General features: G+C 53.6%; 2 protein-coding genes across 2 annotated transcripts in view; both read left to right on the top strand.

Annotated features, from left to right (window-relative positions):
• The window catches only part of LOC137638460 (uncharacterized), a 265,349-nt gene that overhangs the window by 3,486 nt on the left and 239,893 nt on the right, over positions 1-21,970 (top strand). The window lies entirely within an intron of this gene.
• On the top strand, positions 520-16,277 carry LOC137633862 (uncharacterized). The gene is made up of 2 exons (XM_068366106.1): positions 520-732; positions 15,453-16,277. The coding sequence occupies exons 1-2, from the start codon at positions 520-522 to the stop codon at positions 16,275-16,277; spliced, it is 1,038 nt and encodes a 345-aa protein (XP_068222207.1).

Here is a 21,970-nt window from a genome sequence, read left to right as displayed (position 1 = left end):
CACAGGACACGCGTCGACCTTCTGCTCGCCAGCGATCACCAGCTCGCCAGCGATCACCAGCTCGCCAGCGATCACCAGCTCGCCAGCGATCACCTACGCGCCAGCGTTCACCTGCTTGCCAGCGCGCACAGGCGATCTTAGTATCGCCTATTCAACAGCGACAACTAGCGCGCCGACGTTCGCCAACGCTCCTGAAGGAACATGGTTCGCCAGCTTCTAGCTCGCCATCGCGCGATCGCCCGCCTGCACATGCTGCTCGCCATCGCTCGCCATTGCACGATCGCCCTCCTGCGCATGCTGCTCGCCATCGCACGACCCTGCACGATCGCCCTCCTGTGGATGCTGATCACCATCGCACCCCATCACGCGATCGGCCACCTGCGCATGCTGCTCGCCATCGCTCGCCCCTGCACGATCGCCCGCTTACGCATGCTGCTCCTCATCGCACGACCCTGAACGATCGCCCTCCTGCGGATGCTGATCACCATCGCACCCCATCACGCGATCATTCACCTGCGCATGCTCCTCGCTATTGCTTACCATTACGCGGTCATTCACCTGCGCTTGCTGCTCACCATCGCACACCAGTGCGTCGATATACCCCATCGCGCCATCGCCAAGTTGAGCGACTGCACTCACCAGCTCATCATCGATCGCCTGTGGATCTACATCGCCAGCGATCTTCCTCACCTACGCGGCAGCACGATCCCTCGCCGTCGTGCCAACGCTTGCGTTTGTCGCCTCGGACACGTGTTCATTTACCTGCCCACCCTCGCGCCCACTCGCCTGCGCGCCCGCGCGACCGCTCGCCTGTGCGCCCGCGCGATCATCCACCTCCGCGCCCGCGCGATCGCTCGCCCGCGCGACCATTCGCCTTCGCGCGACCATCGTTCGCTGCGAATTCCACAGCCGGTGGTAGCAGCAGGGACGCGTGCTCCTAGACGGCACTCGGGATCACCTCCATCCAAGCACAGGTTGGTAGTGCAGGACGAAGACAGGTCAGTACAGCATTCTTCCCCACCTTCTTTTCAGGCAGGTACCGTCGTGTCCACTCCAAAGGATCGCCCGATCCCTTTCCCTTTAGCGAGAATTTCGGACTCTGTGTCCTTGGAGCAGCAGACTTGGTTTGGTCCGCTGGCACGGGCGTTAGTGAGGGTTATGAAACCAGCACTCGCCGGCCAGGGTAACAAACCAGCGGCTGTCTCTCCTACGCTGAAGAGAAAGAGAGGAGTGGACTTCGTGGTGACTTCCCCCAGGGCGAAGTTGGTTCCCAAGAGGTCGGTCTCAAAGGTCCCTTCTCCTGCACGAGTACTCTCTCCTTCTCCCGTGGACGAGGCCTTTCCTTCCTCAGGTGAGTCCAGTGGGGCGGTAGTCTTCCCCTCGGCACCAGGGGGGGAGACTTCGCTTCAGGCAGGAGAATCGTCTCGTGAGGAAGAGGCCCCTCGAACCTCGTTGTTGGGATCCTGTATCCCTCCCAGGAGGGAACCCAAGGATTCCAAGACCGTCCCTAAATCCTCTGCAAGGATTCGTCAGGAACCCACGACTACCCAGGGGAATGTCCACGTATCACCCCAGGAAGAGATTCCTGGGGCAGGAGACTTAGCTGCCAGCCTGCAGGGAGGAGAACAGCAAGAGTCCGAACATGCCTTCTGGCAGGTCCTAAGCCTGATAAGGCAACTTAACAGACTTACGGATCCAGTCATCGCCCCCCGTGAAGGCAAAGACACGATTCTGGATGAAGTGTTTGATGTTCGGAAGGCCCCTAAGACCAGTGCAGCTCTGCCCTGGTCTCGGGGGCTGAAGAGTGCCAGGGCTAGGGCCAACGCTCAGCTCGCACTTCTTGCCTCCTCCAGTCGTTCCACTGCCGGGAACAAGCTCATCCCTCCTCCTCGCCTTCAGCAGAGGAGGTATTTCGAGATCCTGGGTGAGCACAACCTCGCTCTTCCTCTCCATCACTCTGTGGAGGAGCTGGCGAAGGGAGTTCCCCTTGAGAAACTCTCTGCCCGGCAGGTGTCGTTCTCGGCGGCAGAGATCCTTAACCACGAGAAGGTCGCTAAGTGTGCCATGCAGGCCACTTCGTGGCTGGACTTCTGGCTAGGATCTCTGGGCATCCTATTGCAATCGGAGGACTTGTCCAAGGAGACCAATAGGAAGGCCCTAGAGACCTTCTTGCTCTCGGGCACCCGCTCCATCGAGTTTTTGGCGCACCAGGTTACCACCCTGTGGGCCAACTCGGTGTTGAAGCGTCGCGATGCTGTGTCCGAGAGATTCTATCCGAAGGTCCCCGCCGTAGATGTGTGTAGGCTCCGACATGCTTCCCTTCTGGGGGAGAGCCTGTTTGAGCCTCAAGACTTGGAGCGAACGGCTGAGAGGTGGAGGAAATCCAGCACGGACTCCCTCCTCCACAGGGCCCTTACAACTCGGCCCTATAAGCCTCCAGCCCCGCCACAACAGCAGCAACAGCCTCGTAAGGGTCCCAAACAGGCACCGGCAGCTAAGAAAGGGGTGTCTAAGCCCCAGCCCTTTCCAGCCAAGGTCAAGAGGGGCGGTAAGTCCTCCAGGGGAGGCAAGACTCCTAGGGGTGGCGGCCGTGGCCGCAAGCCCTAGGGGTGGCAGTCCCCCTGCGTGTCCACCTGTGGGGGGGATGCCTTCAGCGTTGCGTCCGCAGGTGGCAGCATCACAGGGCCGATGCTTGGACGGTCTCAGTGATCGGCCAAGGTTATCGCGTCCCGTTCACGTCATCTCAACCTCCCCTGACAGCGAATCCAGTGTCGTTGAGCTCCTATGCCATGGGATCGGCAAAGGGGCTGGCCCTTCAGGCCGAAGTCGAGACCATGTTCGAGAAGGGTGCTCTCCAGGAGGTCGTGGACGGCTCCCCAGGCTTCTTCAGTCGACTCTTTCTTGTAAAGAAGGCTACTGGAGGCTGGAGACCCGTCATCGATCTCTCAGCTCTGAACAGGTTTGTCAAACAAACCTGGTTCAGCATGGAGACAGCAGACACGGTCAGACTTACGGTGAGACCACAAGACTTTATGTGTACACTGGATCTAAAGGACGCGTACTTCCAGATCCCAATCCATCCGTCTTCCAGGAAGTACCTGAGATTCTGCCTAGACAACAAGATCTACCAGTTCAAGGTGCTGTGTTTCGGTCTCTCCACAGCTCCTCAGGTGTTCACCAGAGTGTTCACCCTGATTTCATCTTGGGCGCACAGGAACGGCATCCGTCTCCTTCGTTACCTGGACGATTGGCTGATCCTAGCAGACTCGGAGTCGACCCTTCTTCGGCACCGAGACAGGCTTCTGGATCTTTGCCAGGATCTGGGGATCGTGGTAAACCTCGAGAAGTCCTCTCTGCAGCCGTCCCAACGACTGGTTTATCTAGGCATGCTAATAGACACCAATCTCCACAAAGCCTTTCCATCAGACGACCGGATAGCAAGGCTGAGGAGGGTGGCGGAACCTTTCCTCAGGCGAAAAGAACTCCCCGCCCAATCGTGGTTGCGTCTCTTAGGCCACCTATCCTCCCTGGCCCGTCTGGTTCCAAACAGCCGCCTCAGGATGAGATCCCTTCAATGGCGGCTCAAGTCCCGGTGGAACCAAGGATCCGATTCCCCGGACATTCTGATCCCAATGGGGTCTCTGGAACAGACGGACTTGCGGTGGTGGCTGGCCGACGAGAACCTGCGGAAGGGAGTGAGTCTTCTCGTCCTCCCCCCGGAATTGACTCTGTTTTCGGACGCGTCAAAAGAAGGGTGGGGGGCGCACGTTCTGAACCAGAGGGCCTCAGGCCTTTGGTCAGAATCAGAAAAGTGCCTACACATCAACCTGCTAGAATTGAAGGCCGTCTTTCTGGCTCTTCAGCAGTTCCAACGGTTCCTGGCGGGTCACTCCGTGGTGGTGATGAGCGACAACACCACGGTAGTGGCTTATATCAACAAGCAGGGAGGCACTTTTTCGCAACAGCTATCCCATCTTGCAGTAGAGACTCTGAGGTGGACCGAAACCCACTCGATAACACTATCAGCTCGCTTCATTCCTGGCAAGAGGAATGTGCTCGCCGACAGTCTGAGCAGGGCTTCGCAGATAGTGAGTACCGAGTGGTCTTTGGATCCTCAGATAGCCAACAAAGTCCTGACTTTGTGGGGTTCCCCGACGGAGGACTTGTTCGCGACAGCCTTGAACTTCAAGCTGCCCCTGTACTGCTCACCAGTCCCGGACCCCAAGGCACTCTGGCAAGATGCTTTCCAGCAACGGTGGGACAACATCGACGTGTACGCCTTCCCACCATTCTGTCTGATGAGAAGGGTGCTCAACAGGACCAGACTATCGGTCAACTGTTCCATGACTCTAGTAGCTCCGCTATGGCATCACGCGGAATGGTTTCCGGACCTTCTGCAACTCCTGACGGAACTCCCAAGGGAGCTTCCTCCACGACACGAGCTTCTCAGACAACCCCACTCCGGTGTCCCTCACAGGGCCGTAGCCTCGCTTCGGCTTCACGCCTGGAGACTATCCAGCGTCTCCTCGCGGAGAGAGGCTTTTCGCAACAGGTTGCGGAGAGAATGTCTCGGCACCTGCGAAGGTCCTCTGAGGGAGTCTACCAAGTGAAGTGGAGAGTCTTTTGTGGTTGGTGTCGTGGAAGGGGTATCTCTCCACTCGATGCCACTATTCCAGCAATAACGGACTTCCTCGTGTATCTGTGAGAAGAAATGCGCCTTTCTGTCTCGGCAGTGAAAGGCTATCGCTCAGCCTTAAGCTTGGCCTTCAGATTGAAGGGCGTGGATATTTCTTCATCGCTAGAACTCTCTTTACTCATACGTAGCTATGAGCTTACCTGCCCCCAGTCGGAAGTGAGACCCCCTCCTTGGAACGTGGTTCGAGTCCTCAGGTCTCTCAAGAGACCTCCCTTCGAGCCATTACGCCAGGCCTCCGATCGCCACCTGTCTTGGAAGACGGCTTTCCTACTCGCCTTGGCCTCGGCCAAGCGAGTTAGTGAACTTCATGGTCTCTCGTACGACATCGCCCATTCAAGGGGATGGGGGGAGGTAACGTTCAGGTTCGTCCCTGAGTTTGTGGCCAAGACTCAGAATCCTGGAGTGCCGGATCCTCGGTTCGACTCTTTCAGGATCGCGAGTCTCCGTTCTGTAACAAACGACCCAGACCAGCTGCTACTATGCCCAGTGAGGTGTCTGAGGTACTACTTGAAGAGAACGGCTGCAATCCGTCCTCATGTGCGAGCTTTGTTTGTGAGCACAGGCAGGACAAAGAGGAGGGTCACCAGGAACACCATCTCAGCTTGGATTCGAAGGGTTATCCACCATGCCCTGAATCCTGACCCTCCTCCGTCACGTCGCCCTCGGGCCCACGATGTCAGGGGTATTGCTACATCCCTGGCCTTCAAGAGAAACTTCTCTGTGACGCAGGTACTTCAAGCTGGGGTCTGGAAGCGTCAAACGACCTTCACAGCCCACTACCTGCAAGATGTGACCCACAGGAGCCTCGATACGTTTTCTATCGGCCCTGTGGTGGCTGCACAACAGCTGGTCTAACCTCAGGCTCCTTTTTGGACAAGTAGCAGTAGGTTGAGGGCGTTGTTACCCGGTCTTAGTCTGCGTGAATGAAAGAGTATGTCTGACCCTTACTTCTTTCTTCATTCTCCCCTCTCTTGGGGAAGCAGCATCCTGGTCCTCGCATAGCTGACCTCGACCTCTGCAGGTAACCCATGCTTCTTTGTGCTCCTAGTATTAAGCTTAATACTGTTGTGTCTCCCATACCCTGACGAGGTGGTATGGGGAACGTCCTATCCTAGAATTCCTATCTGAAGGTCTCAAGGTCAACTTCATAGGACGAATCACACTCTCCTCCTCACACTGCTTATGTAGGCCACTCGTTCCTAGCGATGCTAGGAACCTGTGAGGTACAGGGGCTCCCTCTCTCTAGTGCTGCTCACTGAGGGATCAAGCCCCCGGGCAAGCCGAAGTCAGTAAGGCTGGGGACTTTCCACCCTTCCTAAGGGGTAAGTCACCCTTTGTAAATAGCGTGGTTTGTATTTCGTTTACGGAACAAATGACAAATTCGAAGATAATTTGTATTTTTCCTAACCATACAAACCTTAGCTATTTACACATATGTGCCGGCCATCCCTGACCCCCAAGTCAAGTCCTACCTCTAAGTGAAGTGAAGCAAGTCACCGGTGTGTGGAGGGGGGAGGGGTAGCAAGCTACCCTTCCCCACCCCCCGCTAACTAGCGCGGGGGTAATTAACCCTCGTTAAAAACTATTGGCTCGTCATTTCAGCTGCGCTTAAAGTAAACCCTTTGTAAATAGCTAAGGTTTGTATGGTTAGGAAAAATACAAATTATCTTCGAATTTGTCATATTTCCCATGCTTGAACCTGAGCCTTTTCCAAGAAAGTGCTCTTAAATGCGGTTACAGAAAAACCGCATGCACAACGCTTTCCCTTCTTAGCATTCTTGACTGATCAATTACAAGCCCACTGATTAACTTGAGATCTAAAGACACACGGCTGTTGGCAGGAAGGGCATTGAACGTCTGAAGGGATGACTCCATGGTTCTGTAGGAACTCATATGCCTGTTTATTTTCTCTGAAAAAGAGGGAATGTATCTCCCACTCCCTCAGAGAACAACCTTGACATATGGAAGCCATGATGAAACTGAAGAGAAAAGGGGGTGGGGATAGGTGTTGTAAAAGAACATCCGGGACCTTATGTACAGTAGAACTACTTGTAAGCTGTTAATTGGTTTAAAAAAACCACCTGACAGATACGTCATTGTAAATGCACAGAAAGCTCCGCAATCCATGGAAAAAAAAGCATGAGCAGTAAGTCCCCTTCAGTCTCTCAAATGTAAACAATGGACTTATAGTAAAAAACATACTTCACATTTAAACTGACCGATATGTAAGTTATTATGCCCCAGCCCCCATTAAACATACAGTATAGAGAAAAACAAGCTAGCCAGCACTCGTCCACTTCTTTTAGCGAATTTAATTTTCGCTAGCAATTAAATTATCATATATTAACCAATTGTATTTGGCAAGGTGAAGGTTCGGAAGTTTCTGGCTCACTGTAAGGTAGCACACGATATTTAATTGGTAAAATTATAGGTAAATATATGATTCTTTAATTTTCAATATTAAACTTACCCGATAATCATGTAGCTGTCAACTCCGTTGCCCGACAGAATTCTACGGGAGGGATACGCCAGCTATCACTATACTAGAAGGGGGTGTACTCACCAGCGCCACCTGTGGCCAGGTACTGCAGTACTTCTTGTTGACACCACCTCACTTTTTCCTCTGTCGTGCTTCCGGCAAGACGTTCTGGGATACGCTTATGATTTTGGAGTATTGTTCACGGTTTTTGGTGAAGTATTTCTCTAAGATTTCAGCTTTCGCTATACTGGAAACTTTTCTAATTAGCTTAGATAGCTTTTATTTGGTTTTGATTAATGGTTAACGATCTTTTTGCTTGATTTGGAATCCCCCTTGACTAACTCTTTGATTCAAGATGTCTGACCTTTCACAAGCCCCACCCCATAGACGATGTAGGTCTTGTAATAGGCGTGTTCCGAAGGCCTCGGTTGATCCTCACACCGCTTGTTCTGACTGTAGGGAAAGACCCTGTCAGTTGGAAGATCGATGTGAGGAATGCGCCGGACTTTCGGAACTTGAATTTGTTCGATTCCTGAAATATTCAACCAAGTTAGAGAGAGAGAGAGTTAGGAGGAGTTCTTCTCGCTCTTCACTTTTTTCCTCACCTCATGATCCTCAACCTTTTCCTCCCCCTGTAGTGGCTACCCCCGAACCTCCTATTTGTGCTCAACCTGATATGTCCGATGTTTTGCGTGCCATTCAGGCTTTAGGTGACAAAGTGGAATCGGTGGTTAGTGACCATAAGTCTCTTATGGCAGAAGTCAAAGAACTTAAGGTCAAAAGTGCAGTGGGAGGTGATAGTGCCAGTGCTGTGCCAAGTGCTAGTGTCAGTGCGGTGCCAAGTGCTAGTGTCAGTGTCAGTGTGGTGCGTGAGGGTACTTCTGTGCGTGCCAGTCGTCCTCCCAGTCCGGGACCTCTTGCAAGCTCCCAAGCCCAGGGGAGAAGCAATGTCGAAGGGCAAAAGGGTTCGGCAGGCCTTGATCGGCGCACAGAAGTATCCTCGGTGGTTGCGGGCGTGTCTTACAGAGACCGTCACTCCCACCCGCAGACGATTGAGCCCGTCTTTTACTCGTCTGCAGAAGAAATGTCAGGGAGAAAACGCTGGACTCAGGTCTCAAGACCTCTCAAACGCAAAGTCCAGACCTCAAGAGTTCTACAACCTGGTTGCAGTCATTGGATTAGCTCTGACTCTCCGCAGTCATCAGGTGACTGCACACCTCCTAAGAGAGGTAAGGTGATGCCGCAACAGACCTCATCTTCTGTTAAGGCTTTGCCTCAGCAGACCTTAGCGTCTGTCGACCCCAAGATGACTTTGCTGCAGTCCATGCAGTCACAGCTTGCGGTCTTAATGCGTGAGTGTCAGGCTGGGAAGGTTACACCTCCTCCTGCGATCGCTCCGCCTCACCGCAGTCCAGTCTGCCAGGCGTACGAAGTTGAGGTTCCTCAGGATACCTTACCGCGTACTGAGTTGCCAGTTTCCAGCGGTGTGCAGCAACCTCCGCCTTCCTTAAGGCAACCTCAGCAATGGGAGCAGGAGTCTTATGCCTTACTTCCTCCGCTTCCGCTTGCGGTTCCACCAGCGAGGCAACAATCTCTTGAGGTACGACAACCTCTTCCATCCATGAGGCAGCCACCTCAGCACTCGCTGCAGCGACCTCAACCCTCCTCAAGGCGAGAGCCTTAACTCCTTAGGCTAGCACCTCAGGAACCTCAACTCGCGAGACAAGAACTGCGTTCTGCGCAGCCGCTACCTCAACTCTCGCAGCTCACACCTCAGGAACCTCAACTCGTTCCTCAGGAACCTGCTACTGCGCATCCGCAACCCTTACAGCAAGCGCAACTCTTGAGACAAGAAACTCATGCTAGGAGTCAGCCACCTCAACCCATGCGCCTTCCTTCCTCTACTCTTCTTGACCAGTCTTTGCAGCCTGAACCTCAGGTTTTAACTCAGCAACAGAGACTTGAGGATGAAACCACAAGCGTTTATGCACCCGCTTGTTCAGATTCTGCTGTTCAGCATACCACTGTTACATTACCTCTCACTTCGCTACACTCTGGTGATGAGGTTTCTGAAGAGGAAGCTGCGCACCTGGATCCCTCATCAGACGTGGAAGAACCCAAGTCTTCTCCTCTACCCATTGACTTTCGTAAGGTCCTGGCTCTTTTCAGAGAGGTATACCCGGACCATTTTGTTTCTGCTACCCCCCGCTCTCCTCCATCTGAGTTTTCGCTGGGCATGCAACCTGTTAAGTCAACTTATACTAAGCTCGTCTTTGCTAGGTCATCTAAGAGAGCTTTAAGAATATTAGGGGAGTGGTTGCAGTCTAAACAGCAACTAGGGAAGACTTCCTTTATGTTCCCACCTACTAAGCTCACTTCTAAGGCGGGCGTATGGTATGCCACAGGAGAGGAACCAGGCTTGGGAGTCCCTGCCTCTGCCCAGGCTGACTTCTCAAGTTTGGTCGACTCTCCTCGTAGATCAGCAATGAGGCGCTCTAAGGTTTGCTGGACCTTCTCCGATTTAGACCACTTCCTAAAGGGTGTATTTCGTGCCTTTGAGATGTTCAATTTTCTAGACTGGTGCCTGGGGGCCCTGAGCAAGAAGACCTCCCCTGCGGACAAGGACTCGGCCATGCTTTTAATGTCCTGCATGGATAAAGCAATTCGGGATGGGTCTGGCGAGCTTGCTTCAATGTTTGTGTCAGGAGTTCTTAAGAAAAGGGAGCAACTTTGCACCTTTCTTTCTTCCAGCATCACACCTTGTCAAAGGTCTCAACTCCTTTTTGCTCCGCTTTCTAAGTTCTTGTTTCCCGAAGAGCTTATCAAGGATTTGTCTGCGGCCCTGATTCAGAAGGACACTCATGATCTTGTGGCCTCTTCAGCTCGTAAGACTAAGGTTGCTCCCTCAGTTCCCAGGACTTACCGCACCCCAGTGGCTGATACTCCTGCTACAAGGTTTATTCCGCCCTTTCGTGGCAGAGCCCCCAGCCGAGGAAGCTCCCGTCCAGACTCTTCCAGGAGCAGGTCTAGGAAAGGTCCCAAGACTTCAAAAGGCAAACACTGACTCTCCTCCTCTCCAGACAGCAGTAGGAGCCAGACTCAAGACCTTCTGGCAAGCTTGGGAAAGGAGAGGTGCAGACGCCCAGTCTGTCAGGTGGCTAAGGGAGGGTTACAGGATACCATTCTGCCGCAAACCCCCTCTGACCACTTCTCCCATCAACCTCTCTCCCAACTACAAGGAAAAGGACAAGAGGCTAGCGTTGCACCAGGAGGTGTCGCTCCTGTTACAGAAGAAGGCAGTGGTTATAGTCCGGGACCATCAATCCCCGGGCTTCTACAACCGTCTCTTTCTGGTGGCCAAGAAGACAGGAGGTTGGAGACTGGTGCTGGACGTCAGCGCGCTCAATGCTTATGTCACCAAGCAGACGTTCACTATGGAGACGACGAAGTCGGTCCTAGCAGCGGTCAGGCAGGAGGACTGGATGGTCTCGTTGGATCTGAAAGACGCTTACTTTCACGTTCCTATTCATCCAGACTCCCAACCTTTCCTGAGATTCGTTTTTGGAAAGGTTGTGTACCAATTCCAAGCCCTGTGTTTTGGCCTAAGCACAGCTCCTATGGTGTTTACGCATCTGATGAGGAATATTGCAAAATTCCTCCACTTATCGGACATCAGAGCCTCCCTTTATTTAGACGACTGGCTGTTGAGAGCCTCCACGAGTCGTCGCTGTCTGGAGAGTCTCAACTGGACTTTAGACTTGATCAAGGAACTGGGTCTGTTAGTCAACTTAGAAAAGTCCCAGCTCATTCCCTCCCAATCCATAGTTTACCTGGGAATGGAGATTCGGAGTCAGGATTTTCGGGCTTTTCCATCGGCCCCAAGGATAAGCCAAGCCCTAGATTGCATCCTGAGCATGCTGAAGAGGAACAGTTGCTCGGTGAGACAGTGGATGAGTCTCACAGGGACCCTGTCATCATTAGCCCTGTTCGTCGAGTTAGGGAGACTCCACCTCCGCCCTCTCCAATTCCATCTAGCAGCTCATTGGGACAAGGATTTGACGCTCGAAGCAGTCTCTATCCCTGTCACCAAAGAGATGAAGACCACTCTCTTGTGGTGGAAGACCAACCTCCTTCTCAAGGAGGGCCTATCGTTAGCGATTCAGACCCCCAATCTTCATCTCTTCTCGGATGCATCAGACTCGGGCTGGGGCGCGACCTTGAACGGACAGGAATGCTCGGGAACGTGGAACAGGGAACAGGAAACGCTCCACATCAACTGCAAGGAGCTACTGGCAGTTCATATGGCCCTAATGAACTTCAAGTCCCTCCTGCTAGGCAAGGTGGTGGAGGTGAACTCCGACAACACCACAGCCTTGGCTTATATCTCCAAGCAGGGAGGGACCCATTCGAGGAACCTGTACGAGATAGCAAGGGACCTCCTCATTTGGTCAAGAAGTCTAAACCTCACTCTAGTAACGAGGTTCATTCAGGGCAACATGAACGTCTCAGCAGATCGCCTAAGCAGAAAAGATCAAGTCATCCCCACGGAATGGACCCTTCACAAGAGCGTGTGCAACAGACTTTGGACCTTGTGGGGTCAGCCTACGATAGATCTGTTTGCCACCTCCATGACCAAGAGGCTTCCTTTGTACTGTTCCCCAGTTCCAGACCCAGCAGCAGTTCATGTGGATGCTTTTCTGCTGAATTGGTCCCATCTCGACCTTTACGCATTCCCACCGTTCAAGATCATCAACAGAGTCATTCAGAAGTTCGTCTCGCACGAAGGGACACGGCTGACGCTGGTTGCTCCCCTTTGGCCTGCAAGAGAATGGTTCACAGAGGTACTACAATGGCTGGTCGACGTCCCCAGGACTCTCCCTCTAAGAGTGGACCTTCTACGTCAACCTCACGTAGACAAGGTGCACCCAAACCTCCACGCTCTTCGTCTGACTGCCTTCAGACTGTCGAAAGATTCGCTAGAGCTAGAGGCTTTTCGAAGGAGGCAGCTAGTGCGATTGCCAGAGCAAGGAGGGTATCCACTCGTAGAGTCTACCAATCCAAGTGGGAAGTCTTCCGAAGCTGGTGTAGAGCCAATGCAGTTTCCTCTACCAATACCTCTGTAACCCAAATAGCTGACTTCCTATTACATCTAAGGAATGAGAGATCCCTTTCGGCTCCTACGATTAAAGGGTACAGAAGTATGTTGGCTTCAGTTCTCCGCCACAGAGGTTTGGACCTTTCTTCCAACAAGGACCTTCAAGACATCCTTAAGTCTTTTGAGACTTCTAAAGAACGTCGTTTACCCACTCCAGGCTGGAATCTAGACGTAGTCTTAAGGTTCCTTATGTCTCCTAGGTTCGAACCTCTCCAGTCAGCTTCCTTCAAGGACCTTACCCTCAAGACTCTTTTCCTCGTCTGCCTTGCAACAGCTAAAAGAGTCAGTGAGGTTCATGCCTTCAGCAAGAACATTGGGTTCACATCCGAATCTGCAACATGTTCTTTACAGCTCGGATTTTTAGCTAAGAATGAACTTCCTTCACGTCCTTGGCCTAGATCGTTTGAAATTCCTAGCCTTTCCAACATGGTAGGTAACGAACTAGAAAGAGTTCTTTGCCCTGTCAGAGCTCTGAAATATTATCTTAATAGGTCAAAACCTATACGAGGACAGTCAGAAGCCTTATGGTGTGCAATCAAGAAACCTTCGATGCCCATGTCCAAAAACGGAGTTTCGTATTATATAAGGCTTCTGATTAGAGAAGCCCATTCTCACATGAAGGATGAAGACCTTGCTTTGCTGAAGGTAAGGACCCACGAAGTGAGAGCCGTAGCCACTTCGATGGCCTTTAATAAGAACCGTTCTCTGCAGAGCATTATGGATGCAACTTATTGGAGGAGCAAGTCAGTGTTTGCATCATTTTATCTTAAAGATGTCCAGTCTCTTTACGAGAACTGCTACACCCTGGGACCATTCGTAGCAGCGAGTGCAGTAGTAGGTGAGGGCTCAGCCACTACATTCCCTTAATCCCATAACCTTTTTTAACCTTTCTCTTGAATGCTTTTATTGTTGTTTTTTGGGTTGTTACGGTAGGCTAAGAAGCCTTCCGCATCCTTTTTGATTTGGCGGGTGGTCAATTCATTCTTGAGAAGCGCCTGGGTTAGAGGTTGTGTAGAGGTCCTTTAGTATGGGTTGCAGCCCTGTATACTTTAGCACCTTAGAGTTGATTCAGCCTCCTAAGAGGAACGCTGCGCTCAGTAAGGAAGACGAACTTAATAAAGGCAGAGTAACGGTTCAAGTCGACTTCCTTACCAGGTACTTATTATTTCATTGTTATTCTGAAATAACTGATTATATGAAATACGGGATACTTAGCTATCCTTTAGTCATGTACACTGGTTTTCACCCACCCCCCTGGGTGTGAATCAGCTACATGATTATCGGGTAAGTTTAATATTGAAAAATGTTATTTTCATTAGTAAAATAAATTTTTGAATATACTTACCCGATAATCATGATTTAATTGACCCACCCTTCCTCCCCATAGAGAACCAGTGGACCGAGGAAAAAGTGAGGTGGTGTCAACAAGAAGTACTGCAGTACCTGGCCACAGGTGGCGCTGGTGAGTACACCCCCTTCTAGTATAGTGATAGCTGGCGTATCCCTCCCGTAGAATTCTGTTGGGCAACGGAGTTGACAGCTACATGATTATCGGGTAAGTATATTCAAAAATTTATTTTACTAATGAAAATAACATTTTCTAGCCAAATACATGAACCATATATTTTTCCTTCTCGCCATCTTGTGTTTTATACATTTCTGACCATGATTATTGGGGCAAACCACCCATTCAATGAGTTTTTGGGCCCGCTTATATAAAGACAATTATGGGGGAACTCAGTGGGAAACCAGGTTTGTTCCGTAACTGAATACAAACCACGCTATTTACATGGGGTAATTACTTTGGCGGCAGCCGATGACGAGCCATAAAGTTTTAACGAGGGTTTCCAACCCCACCGCTAGTTAGGGGGGGGTAGGGAGCCCCCCTCACACACACCGGTAATTGATTCACTTTACTTTTGGCTTGGAGAGACGACAGACCTGTCAGCGCTCTCCTCTTTGTTGACTGCCATAATTTGGTTTGCTTTTTCTTTTCAGTGAGTGTATGAAGTTGATCTCTATTACTCCTTATGCGTACGTGCCCTGGACTTCCCGGCCGCCCCTGCGGGACCTTTATGTCGGCCGTGGAAACGGATCCTCATTCCTTATGCCCTCAGTGTAGGGGCCAACGGTGTGATAGTTCTAATTTGTGCATTGAGTGTAGGGAGTGGTCTACCTCCCAGTGGGAGAGGTTTACCCGGCGACGTAAGAAGAAGGCTAGAAGGTATCTTTCTCCTTCCGAGGTTTCTCGGAAGAGAGAAAATCCAAAGTCTTCTTCCGCCGCCCATTCCTCCTCCGAAGCTCCCGCTCGGGCGGCCTCTTCCGAGAGGCCGGCGAGTGGTAGCGTAGACCGTAATGTTGTTGATGTCATTAACCGATCCCGTGGTGAGGGAGAGGTTGTTGCCTCCCATAGCGAGGCGGCTGCCCCTCCCCCCTCGGAGGAGATATTTATTTCTAACAATGATCTCTTTCAGCTTTGGGCTTCTTTGGGGCTACAGGGTTCGCCCTCCAAGGAAGCCTTGTTTGACATGATCAAACGGGGTGCGGCTGCTGAACAATCGTCAACCTCAGCGGAGATAGATCCTCTGTCTGTGGTTGACGTTGTTGTGTCGGAAACATCCCGTGGGTCTGGCCAAACTCCTGTTCCTGTGGCTGCGGTAGCAGAAGGCTCTGTCTCCCCCTCCGAACATACTTCGAGGGAGGGGCTTAGTCCCACGGTCTCTCCTTCCGTTGAGACTCCCTCTCGGGGGAGTTCTCTGGTAGAGACGCCTCTTCGGAGGCCCATTGATGGTCAGCCTGCTGATCTCACGGCCCCTCGTGGGCGTATAAGGCGGAGGGCTCGTCCTCCCCTTCGCCGTAGAGGCCTTCCTTCCCCCTTCAAAGGGGTTAGGAGACGCCTCTTCGGCTCGTCGTCACCACAGTCCTCTGCGGAGGAGACGACTCGCCGTTCTCCTGACCTGCCTGCTACCAACCTTGACCTCTCCAGGGATCGTTCGCGATCCCCGTCAGAGGATCGTCGTCCTTCGGGACAATGTGAGCTGTCGCCCCAACCATCGACATCTAAAGTTGCTGACGCGCTTTACGCGCCGGAGACTGCCACCGCGCAATCTCCTGACCCTTAGAGGTCTCAGGGATTTGAGCGCGAAACTGCGCCTCTCGCCCCTAAGCGTAAGGCTCCGCCTGCGCACCCTGCTGTTGTTCCTGACGTTCCTGACAAAGCGCCATCGCTCCCACCTAAGGAGGTTCGCGATACAAGGGAGGCTCGCGATACGAGAGAGGTTCGCGATGCGCGCCCGCGCGCAGTTCCTGTTCCAGCACCAACGCGACCACGCGTCGCGACGACTCAGCTCGTCGCCCCAGAGGTTGCCAAGCCAGCGCACGGGCGCTCACTGCCGCCTCTGGAACCACGCGTATCTACTACAGTTACGATCGCGGCCGACGCGCCCAAATCGCGCCCTGTTCCTGCTACACGCCCTGTGCCTGTCTTTAAGACAGCGGTGGTGGCGCAACTAACTCCAGAGCGCCCTCACGCGGCTCTCACCACGCGACCTCCAAAGCAGCGAACCCCAGTGCGACCTGTTCCTGATGCGCGCTATGCGCTCCCACGATCGCCAGCGCAACTAGCGCTTACACAGGTGAGTAAACCGGTCCAACTAGGCCGTCACCAAGCCTCTCGTTCCCAGGTCGCTCGCAACCCTGCTCCCGCGGTATCGCGCCCTCGGCCAGTCCTGCCGGACATGCGCTCGGGCGCTCCTGTTATCGCGCGCCCTCCGGGGCCGCACCAAGTCGCTGCGCGCCCGCGCGTTCGGCCTCCTCCTGTTCCAGCTCCTGATCGCCGCACGCCCACACCATTGCCCACGCGCGCTCGCGGGCATGTTCCCGCTCAGGCTGCCGTGCGCCCCCGCGGCCACGCTCCCGCTCTGTCGCCAGCGCGCCATCGCTCCTGACCATCCTCCTGCGCGCGCGATTTTCCAGCTTCGCGCCCTCCTCTCGCGCGCGCGACCCTGATCTGGGCCCGTCACACGAGCCCCAGCGCGATCGCCGACAGGCGGTTTCTTCCTTGTCGCGTTCCCCTCCCCGCAAGCGCAGACCAGCGCGCTTGCCAGAGGGTGAACACTCCTCGGACAGGTCTAGGGATTCTTCTCTTACAGCCCTGCAGGCGAACCCTCGTTTGTCAACTCCTCTTAGGGATCCCTCGATCCCCTTCCCTCCAGAGGGAGTGTTTGACAGCGCTGCTGTCAGTCAACAGCCCTGGTTCGACACCCTACTCAGAGCTCTCGTGCGGGCGATTAAGCCAGCCCTCCCTGATTCGGGTCGCGAGCCAGCGGCAGCTTCCTCCCCCCTTAAGAGGAAGAGAGGAGTCTCTCCCGTGGATCCTCTTCCGAGGCCTGTGCTGTCCCCGCGTAGATCCTTGCGCAAGGCTCCTACTCCCCCTCAGACCTTCTCGCCCTCCCCTGCGGAGGAGGATTACCCCTCCTCAGGAGAGTCGGTTGAGCAGGAATACTCCCCCATCGCACCAATGGTGGACGTTCCTCCTCTTCCCGAGAGGTCTCCTCGTCCCGAGGTGGAGAAGGACCTGCCCCCTTCGCTTTTAGAGTCCTGCATCCCGCCCAGGAGGGAAACCAAGGACTCTAAGACGATTCCCAAATCGTCTGCTAGGATCAGACAGGAACAGCCCAGAGCCGTCGAGGATGCCCACGTTTCCCCCAGGAAGAGCCTCTGGGGTCCGGAGACTTCGCTGCAAGTCCGACAGGAGGCGAGCACCAGGAGTCAGAACACGCGTTCTGGCAAGTCCTGACTCTCATGAGGAACCTTAATGGGATTCCAGACCCTGAGGTCCCACCTCGTGAAGGTAAGGACACGGTCCTGGATCGCGTCTACGGCATTCAGAAGCCCTCTAGGACCAGCGCAGCATTGCTCTGGTCCCAAGGGATGAAGAGCGCCAGAGACAAGATCGAGGGCCAGCTCGCGGAGCTTGCCTCCTCCAGCAGATCCAGTGCCGGGAATAAGCTCCTCCCTCCTCCTCGTGTCCATCAGAGGAGGTACTTTGAAATCCTCAAGGAGTCTTCGCTGAGCTTTCCCTTACATCACTCCGTGGAAGGACTCACAGGGGGAGTCCTTCTTGAGAGGCTCTCCAACCGGCACGTATCCTTCTCAGCCACAGAGATCCAGAGCCAGGAGAAGGTCATCAAGTGCGCCATGCCGGCCACTTCATGGCTCGACATCTGGCTGGGGTCTCTGGGCATCTTGGTGCGGTCCGAGGACCTCTCTAAGGAAAGCACCAGGAGAGCGCTGGAAACCTTTCTCCTCTCGGGCACTCGGACCATCGAGTTCCTGTCCCACCAAGTCTCGAGCTTGTGGGCCAACACGATCCTCAAGCGCCGGGACCCTGTTGCCGAGAGGTTCCACCATAAGGTTCCCAGCGCCGAGTCGAGCAGGCTCAGACACTCTTCCGTCCTCGGTAAGAGCTTGTTTGAGCCTAAGGACGTGGAGCTCTCTGCCAAGAGGTGGAGGAAGTCTAACCAGGATTCCCTCATCCATAGGGCCCTGACATCGAGGCCCTACAAGCCTCCGGCGGTTCAGCAGCCCCGTCCCGTCAAGGATACGAAGAAGACTACCGTAGCAGCGAAGCCCAAGGTGTCTAAGCCCTTTCCTGCCAAGGGCAGGAGGGGAAAGAAGTCCTCCAGGGGAGGCAAGAACCCTAGAGGAAACGGCCGAGGCCGGAAGCGCTAGGGTTGGCAATCCCCCTTCGTGTCCACCAGTGGGGGGATGCCTGCAGAGTTGCGCAGCAAGGTGGCAGCAACTCGGGGCGGATGCCTGGGCGGTCTCCGTGATATCCCTAGGGTATCGCGTCCCGTTCATAACATCTCTCCCTCCCCTGACAGCGAATCCAGTGTCGTTGAGCTCTTTTGCCATGGGATTGGCAAAAGGGCAGGCCCTTCGGGCCGAAGTCCAGACCATGTTGGAGAAGGAAGCTCTCCAGGAGGTCGTGGACGGGTCCCCAGGCTTCTACAGTCGACTCTTTCTTGTGAGAAAGGCGTCTGGAGGCTGGAGACCAGTCATCGACCTCTCGACACTGAACGGGTTTGTCAAGCAGACTCCGTTCAGTATGGAGACGGCAGACACGGTCAGACTTGCAGTGAGACCACGAGACTTCATGTGCACACTGGATCTGAAGGACGCGTACTTCCAGATCCCAATCCATCCGTCTTCAAGGAAGTACCTGAGATTTTGCCTAGACAACAAGATCTACCAGTTCAAGGTGCTGTGTTTCGGTCTCTCCACAGCGCCTCAGGTGTTCACCAGAGTCTTCACCATCATCTCTTCGTGGGCTCACAGGATCGGCATCCGTCTCCTTTGTTACCTGGACGACTGGCAGATCCTGGCAGACTTGGAGGCATCCCTTCTTCACCACCGAGACAAGCTCCTCGAAGTTTGCCAGGATCTGGGGATCGTGGTAAACCTCGAGAAGTCCTCTCTGCAACCCTCTCAGAAATTGGTATATCTAGGCATGGTCATAGACACTAATCTCCACAAAGCCCTCCCATCAGACGAAAGGATAGCAAGGCTGAGGAAGGTTGCGAAACCTTTCCTCAATCGAGAACTCCCCGCCCAATCGTGGCTTCGTCTCCTCGGCCACCTCTCCTCTCTGACCCGTCTCGTCCCCAACAGTCGCCTCAGGATGAGATCCCTTCAGTGGCGACTGAAGTCTCGGTGGAGTCAAGGACTCGACTCCCCGGACATCCTGATCCCCATGGGATCGGCGGAACGAGCGGACCTCAGGTGGTGGGTGGCAGACGAGAACCTGCGAAAGGGAGTGGATCTTCTCGTCTCTACCCCGGATTTGATGCTGTTTTCGGACGCATCAAACAAGGGGTGGGGTGCCCACGTTCTGAACCACAGGGCCTCAGGCCTGTGGTCAGAATCAGAACAGTACCTTCACATAAACCTGCAGGAGATGAAGGCCGTTTTCCTGGCCCTTCAAAAGTTCCACCAAGTCCTGGCGGGCCACTCCGTGGTGGTGATGAGCGACAACACCACGGTGGTGGCTTACATCAACAAGCAGGGAGGTACCTTTTCGGAACAGCTGTCCCATCTTGCAGTAGAGATCCTGAGATGGTCCGAAGTCCACTCGATATCACTTGCGGCTCGCTTCATTCCAGGCAAGAGGAATGTGCTCGCCGACAGTCTGAGCAGAGCGACGCAGATAGTGAGTACCGAGCGGTCTTTGGATCCTCGGATAGCCAGCAAAGTCCTGACTTTGTGGGGTTCCCCGACTGTGGACCTGTTCGCTACGGCGTTGAACACCAAGCTTCCGCTGTACTGCTCCCCAGTCCCGGACCCCAAGGCCCTCTGGCAAGATGCTTTCCAACAATGGTGGGACAACGTCGACGTGTACGCCTTTCCCCCGTTCTGTCTGATGAGGAGGGTCCTCAACAAGACCAGAACATCGGTCAATCTCTCTATGACCTTGATAGCTCCGCTATGGCATCACGCAGAGTGGGGTCCGGACCTTCTGCAGCTCCTCACGGAGATCCCGAGGGAGCTCCCTCCACGTCACGAGCTACTCAAACAACCACACTCCAACATCTTCCACAAAGCCGTAGCTTCGCTTCGACTTCACGCCTGGAGACTCTCCAGCATCTCCTCAAAGAGAGAGGATTTTTGCAACAAGTTGTGGAAAGGATGTCTGGCCATCTGCGCAGGTCATGCGCAGGAGTCTACCAGCCGAAGTGGCGAGTTTTCTGTGGTTGGTGCCGTGGAAGGGGTATCTCTCCCCTCGATGCCACTTTACCAGCAATAGCGGAGTTCCTTGTGTATCTGCGGGAAGAAATGCGCCTTTCAGTCTCGGCAGTGAAAGGCTATCGCTCAGCCTTAGGTCTTGCCTTCAGGCTCAAAGGAATGGACATTTCCTCCTCGCTGGAACTGTCCCTTCTCATACGGAGTTACGAACTTACCTGCCCTCAGTCGGAAGTGAGACCTCCTCCTTGGAACGTGGTTCGAGTCCTCAGGTCTCTTAAGAGGCCTCCCTACGAACCATTACGCCAGGCTTCTGATCGCCACCTTACCTGGAAGACGGTGTTCCTGCTAGCTCTGGCCTCGGCCAAGCGAGTCAGCGAACTGCATGGTCTCTCCTACGACGTCGCCCATTCAAGGGGATGGGGGGAGGTAACGTTCGGCTTCATCCCTGAGTTTGTTGCTAAGACTCAGAACCCGGGAGTGCCAGACCCTAGGTTCGACTCTTTCCAGGTCTCGAGTCTTCGTTCTGTAACAGATGACCCAGACCATCTCCTACTGTGCCCAGTCAGGAGTCTGAGGTTGTATCTTAAAAGAACAGCTGCACTCCGCCCCCAGGTGCGAGCCTTGTTTATTAGCACCGGGGAAACGAAGAGGAGGTTCACCAGGAATACCATCTCGGCCTGGATCCGCAAGGTAATACATCTGGCCTTGAGTTCTGACCCTTCTCCGTCACGGCGCCCTAGGGCGCATGATGTCAGGGGCGTGGCTACGTCCCTGGCCTTCAAGAAGAACTTTTCGGTGACGCAGGTCCTGCAAGCTGGTGTGTGGAAGCGTCAGACCACCTTCACGGCCCACTACCTGCAAGACGTGACACACAGAAGGCTCGATACATTTTTTATCGGCCCTGTGGTGGCTGCACAACAGCTGGTCTAACCTCAGGCTCCTAATTGGACAAGTAGCAGAGGGTTGAGGGCATTGTTACCCAGTTTTAGTCTGTGTGAATGAAAAGATCTGTCTGGCCCTTTTCTTTTCTTCATCCTCTCATCCCTTGGAGAAAAACAGCATCCTGGGTCCTTTGCACAGCTGACCTCGAACCTCTGCAGGTAAGCCATGCTTCCTTGTGTTCCTAGTATTAAGTTGTAATACTGTCATGTCCCCATACCCTGACGAGGTGGTATTCGGTAAGTCCTAGCCTAGATTTCCTTCTAAAGAACTCAAGGTCAAGTTCCTAGGACGTGTCACTGCTCACCTTCACACACGACTTACGTAGGCCGCAGCAGCCCCTCAGCTCTCTGCGAGGCGCAGGGGCCCCAACCCTTGAGTTACTTTATGAACTCGGGTTCGGGGCCCCCGGGCAAGCCAAAGCCAGTATGGCAGGGGACTTATCTCCCTTCCTAAGGGTTAAGTCACCCCATGTAAATAGCGTGGTTTGTACAGTATTCAGTTACGGAACAAATGACAAATTCGTAGATAATTTGTATTTTTCCTAACGATACAAACCTTAGCTATTTACAGTTATGTGCCCGCCAGCCCTGTCCCCCAAGATAAGTCCTACCTCTAAGTAAAGTGAATCAATTACCGGTGTGTGTGAGGGGGGAGGGGTAGCTAGCTACCCCTCCCTACCCCCCGCTAACTAGCGGTGGGGTAGGAAACCCTCGTTAAAACTTTATGGCTCGTCATCGGCTGACGCCAAAGTAATTACCCCATGTAAATAGCTAAGGTTTGTACCGTTAGGAAAAATACAAATTATCTACGAATTTGTCATATTTTGGGGTGGGGAAGTGTCATAAACGAGTGATTTGCAGCAATAATAATGGTCAGAAATACAAAATAAGCCCAAGATAACCTGTTAGAAAAATATATGGTTCATGTAAATGGCTGAAATCAGGCCAAAACGTGA

Source organism: Palaemon carinicauda, chromosome 3, assembly GCF_036898095.1.
Source record: "Palaemon carinicauda isolate YSFRI2023 chromosome 3, ASM3689809v2, whole genome shotgun sequence".
Lineage (NCBI taxonomy): Eukaryota > Metazoa > Arthropoda > Malacostraca > Decapoda > Palaemonidae > Palaemon > Palaemon carinicauda.
This window is presented reverse-complemented; position numbering and strand designations above follow the sequence as displayed.